The 5,329-nt window shown below is 59.2% G+C and overlaps 1 protein-coding gene and 1 non-coding gene across 2 annotated transcripts; both read right to left on the bottom strand.

Annotated features, from left to right (window-relative positions):
- Positions 1–308: 308 nt before the first annotated feature.
- On the bottom strand, positions 309–449 carry LOC126638161 (small nucleolar RNA SNORA70). The gene has a single exon (XR_007628554.1). It is a non-coding gene; the product is annotated as a small nucleolar RNA SNORA70 (small nucleolar RNA).
- Positions 450–2,507: 2,058 nt separating this feature from the next.
- Positions 2,508–5,028, bottom strand: LOC126638160 (60S ribosomal protein L10-like; the record flags this gene model as incomplete). Its single annotated transcript, XM_050311805.1, has 3 exons — positions 2,508–2,731; positions 4,723–4,839; positions 4,904–5,028. Coding segments are annotated over 3 exons (451 nt in total), but the record flags the coding sequence as incomplete, so codon positions are not given.
- Positions 5,029–5,329: the final 301 nt, after the last annotated feature.

The following is a 5,329-nucleotide window of genomic DNA, read 5'->3' as shown; positions in this document are numbered from 1 at the left end:
TGCCCCAAATCCCACCTGGGGGTCATTTTGTGCCCCTGGGGATCATTTGTGCCCCAAACCCACCCTGGGGGGGTCATTTGTGCCCCTAGGGGTCATTTGTGCCCCAAACCCACCCTGGGGGGGTCATTTGTGCCCCTGGGGGAGTCATTTGTGCCTCTGGGGGAGTCATTTGTGCCCCAAACCCACCCTGGGGGGGTCATTTGTGCCCCAAACCCACCCTGGGGGGTCATTTGTGCCCCAAACCCACCCTGGAGGTCATTTGTGCCCAAACCCACCCTGGGGGTCATTTTGTGCACGCCCTGGGGGTCATTTGTGCCCCCGGCCCCTTTGGGTGCCCCGGCAGGGTTGGGGGTCCGGGCACCCTACACAGCCGGGGGGGTCTCTGTTTGCAGCCATTGCACACCAAGACCCCACTGGGGGGGGGTCCTGGTCGGCTTAATTGGCTGCAGGGGGGTCCCCAAAACCCAGGGGGGGACCCCAAAACCCGGGGGAGACCCCAAATCCTAAGGGGGACCCCAAAACCCAAGGGGAAAAACTTCAGGGGTTGCACCAAAACCCCATGGAAAAGGGACCCCAAAATTTAGGGAGGACCCCCCCCAGATCCTGAGGGACACCCCCAACACCTGGGGGAGACCCTAAAACCCCAGAAGGGGACCCCAAAAACCCCAGGGGGAGATCCCAAATCCCAGGGGGAGATCCCAAATCCCAGGGGGACACCCCAAAACCTGTTGGCGTGGATGCCGTGGGAAGGGGGTGCTGGGACTTCCCTTGGGATTCCAACCCTATTCCTGGAATTTTAGTCCCTCCCTCGGGGATTTTTGGGATCCCCCTTCAGGTTTTCACAGCACCCCCCTATGACTCAGGGACCCCCCCTCCCCAAGGATTTTTGGGGCCCCCCAAATTTGTCACCCCCAACCCCAGCAGAGCATCCCATTGAAAAGGGAGGGGTTCAGAGCCTCCCCTAGGAATTCCAGTCTCACTCCTGGCATTCCAACCCAACTCCCCAGGGATTTTGGGAGCCCCCCAGGGTGCCAGAACCCCCCCCAGGGTGTCAGAACCCCCCAAAGGTGTCAGACCCCCCCAATTTGTCACCCCCAACCCCAGCAGAGCATCCTATTAACAGGGACACCATGAAAAGAGTTTGGAACCTTCCCTTGGAACTCCAACCCCATTCCTGGGATTTTTGGCCTCCCAGAATTTTGGGAGCCCCCCAGGCTGCCAGAACCTCCCCAGAGTGTCAGACCCCCCAATTTGTCACCCCCAACCCCAGCAGAGCATCCCATTGACGGGGATGCCACTGAAAGACCGCTGTGGTTTCCTCTGGGATCCCACCCTGTTCCTGACATTCCAACCCCAATCCAGAGGTTCCAATCCCATTCCCAAGGTCCCAACCCACCCCCCCAGAGATTTCTGGGCCCCCACCTGTCTGCCCCAGCGCAGGAGAGCATCTTGTTGATGCGGATGACGTGGAAGGGGTGTAGAACCTTCCTCTGGGATCCCACCCCGTTCCCGACATTCCAACCCCATTCCTGAGGCTCCAACCCCATTCCCAAGGCTCCAACACCATTCCTGAGGTTCCAACCCCCCCCTCTGAGGATTCCTGGGCCCCCCAAAGTCAGACCCCAAACCTGTCTGCCCCAGCACAGGAGAGCATCTTGTTGATGCGGATGACGTGGAAGGGGTGCAGAACCTTCCTCTGGGATCCCACCCCGTTCCCGACATTCCAATCACAATCCCAAGGTTCCAACCCCATTCCCAAGGCTCCAACCCCATTCCCGAGGTCCCAACCACCCCCCCAGGGATTTTTGGGCCCCCACCTGTCGGCCCCGGCGCAGGAGAGCATCTTGTTGATGCGGATGACGTGGAAGGGGTGCAGAACCTTCCTCTGGGATCCCACCCCGCTCCTGACATTCCAAACCCAATCCCGAGGTTCCAACCCCATTCCCAAGGCTCCAACACCATTCCTGAGGTTCCAACCCCATTCCCAGGGTCCCCAGCCACCCCTCCCAGAGATGTCAGGCCCCAACCTGTCTGCCCCAGCACAGGAGAGCATCTTGTTGATGCGGATGACGTGGAAGGGGTGCAGAACCTTCCTCTGGGATCCCACCCCGCTCCTGACATTCCAACCCCAATCCCGAGGTTCCAACCCCATTCCCACGGCTCTAACCCCATTCCCGAGGTCCCAACCCACCCCCAGAATTTTTGGAGCCCCCAGGCTGTCAAAACCCTCCCCAGAGTGTCAGACCCCCCAGTTTGTCACCCCCAACCCCAGCAGAGCATCCCATTGACAGGGATGCCACTGAAAGACCTCCGTGGTTTCCCCGGGGATTCTGCCCCGCTCCTGACATTCCAACCCCAATCCCGAGGCTCCAACCCCATTCCCGAGGTCCCAACCCATTTCCCATGGATTTTTGGGCCCCCACCTGTCAGCCCCAGCACAACAGAGCATCTTGTTGATGCGGATGACGTGGAAGGGGTTCAGAACCTTCCCTTGGAATCCCACCCCGTTCCCGAAATTCCAATCACAATCCCAAGGTTCCAACCCCATTCCCGAGGTCCCAACCCATTTCCCATGGATTTTTGGGCCCCCACCTGTCTGCCCCAGCGCAGGAGAGCATCTTGTTGATGCGGATGACGTGGAAGGGGTGCAGGCGCACGCGGATGTGGAAGCCGTCCTTGCCACAGCTCTTCACCATGTACTTGTTGGCACAGATCCTGGCGGCCTCCAGGGCTGGGGAAATGGGGAAAAAACGGGGGTCAGCACCCCAAAAATTCACCCAGGACTCTCAAAATCCACCCAGACGCCCCCAAAATTCACCCAGGACCCCCAAAATCCAGCCAAGATTTGAAAAGAGACCCCCGGAGTTGGGGGTGTCGAGGAGAGGAGCGGGTTGTGCTGGTGTGATAGTGAGGGCAGGGACCCCCTCAGTGAGCCCCCCACTCACAATAGAGACCCCAAAACCTCTCAGGGGGTCCCCCCCCACTCCAAGGGGCACCCCAAAATCCCAGGAGACCCCCCCAGGACCCCCCAGGACAGAAAGGACACCCCCAAATTTCGGGGTGTCAGGAGAAGAGCGGGTTGTGTTGGTGCGACACTTCAGGAAGGGACCCCCCTCTCAGTGACCCCCCCCCATCCATACAGGGGACCCCAAAACTCTGGGAAGCCCCTGAAGTGACCCCCCATCCTGAGGGGCACCCCAAAATCCCGGGAGACCCACCCAGACCCCCCAAGGACAGAAAAGCCACCCCCAAATTTCAGGGTGTCAGGAGAAGAGCGGGTTGTGCTGGTACGACACCACGGGCAGGGACCCCCTCAGTGACCCCCTCCTTGTTCATACAGGGGACCCCAAAACTCTGGGGAGCCCCTAAAGTGATCCCCCCACTGCGAGGGGCACCCCAAAATCCCAGGAGACCCCCCAGGACCCCCAAGGACAGAAGGGAGACCCCCAAAATCTGGGACCCCCTCAGAGCCAAGCCGGGTGTTGCTGGGGTGGCACCGCAGGCAGGGACCCCCTCAGCGACCCCCCCATCCATACAGGGGACCCCAAAACTCTGGGGAGCCCCTGAAGTGACCCCCCCCACTGCGAGGAGCACCCCAAAATCCTGGGAGACCCACCCAGACCCCCCAAGGACAGAAGGGACACCCCCAAAATCTGGGGACCCCTCGGAGCTGAGCTGCTCGTACTCGTCCCACACCACAGGCACGGACCCCCCTACAGCTCTGGGGACCCCAAAACTGCACAACGACCCCCCCCAAGCACAGAGGTGACCCCAAAACCCCCCCAAAACCCCCCTAAATCCACGGGGACCCCTTAAAAGCCCCAGGAACCCCCAAAAAGCCCCCTCTTACCCTCGGAGCTGAGCTGCTCGTACTCGTCCCACACCAGACAGGGACCCCCCTACAGCTCTGGGGACCCCCCAAACTGCACAACGACCCCCCCCAAGCACAGAGGGAACCCCAAAACCCCCCTAAATCTATGGGGACCCCCTAAAAGCCCCGGGGAGCCCCCAAAAAGCCCCCATAACCCTCAAAACCAAACTATTTGTTTTTGTCCCACAACAAAGTCAAAGACCCCCTACAGCTCTGGGGACCCCCCAAACTGTACAACGACCCCCACAAAACATAAAAAGGACCCCAAAATGACCCCAAAACGCCCCTAAATCCACGGGGACCCCAAAGCAGGCCCCCTACTCCTCGGAGCTGAGCTGCTCGTACTCATCCGACACCACAGACACAGAACCCCAACTGATGTGGGGACCCCCCAAACTGCACAACGACCCCCCCCAAGCACAGAAAGGACCCCAAGGACCCCAAACCCCTAAACCCAGGAGGACCCCCTAAAAGCTCCGGGGAGCCCCCAAAAAGCCCCCATAACCCTCAAAACTTAACTAGTTGTTTCTGTCCCACAACACAGGTAGGGACCCCCCCCTACAGCTCTGGGGACCCCCCAAACTGCACAACGACCCCCCCCAAGCACAGAGGGGACCCCAAAACTACGCTAAAACCCCCCTAAATCCACAAGGACCCCCTAAAAGCTCCGGGGAGCCCCCAAAAAGCCCCCATAACCCTCAAAACTAAACTATTTTTGTCCCACAACACAGGTACAGACCCCCCCTGCAGCTCTGGGGACCCCCCAAACTGCACAACGACCTCCCCCAAGCACAGAAAGGACCCCAAAACGCCCCTAAATCCACGGGGACCCCCCAAAAAGCCCCCCTTACCCTCGGAGCTGAGCTGCTCGTACTCATCCGACACCATGTGCCCGCACAGGGGGAACTCGTCCACCTTCGCCTTCTTCCTCCCCAGGTCGAAAATCCGGATTTTGGGGTCTGGGGAGCAATGGGAGGTCAGGAGAGGTTTTGGGGGTTTTAGGGGTTTGAGGTGGAAAACTCACCAGGGACCCCCGGCAGAAGCAGGACTTGGGGTAGGGTTTGTTCTTGCAGTACTGGTAACTGGGGGGAAAAGGGGGGTTTGGGGACCCCCAAAATTTGGGAGGCCTCTCAGGTCCCCCTTTTTCACCCCAGCCCCTGAGAGGCCCCAAAATGCACCCCGACCCAGAGCCCTTATAACCCCAAAATCCCTCCCTCAAACCCCCTTTTTAACCCAAAATTCTTCCCTCAAACCCCCTTTTTAACCCTAAAAATCCCTCCCTTAAAACCCTTTTTTAACCCCAAAATCCCTCTCCTCAGATCCCCTTTTTAACTGCAAAAATCCCTCCCTCAGTCTCCCTTTTTAAACCACAAATCCCTCCCTCAAACCCCCTTTTTAACCCCAAAAATCCCTTCTTAAAATCCTCTTTTTAACCCCAAAATCCTTCCCTCAAACCCC

The sequence above is a fragment of the Myiozetetes cayanensis genome, unplaced genomic scaffold (genome assembly GCF_022539395.1).
Source record: "Myiozetetes cayanensis isolate MyiCay16 unplaced genomic scaffold, myiCay2020 scf1684, whole genome shotgun sequence".
In the NCBI taxonomy this organism is placed as follows: Eukaryota; Metazoa; Chordata; class Aves; order Passeriformes; family Tyrannidae; genus Myiozetetes; species Myiozetetes cayanensis.
This window is presented reverse-complemented; position numbering and strand designations above follow the sequence as displayed.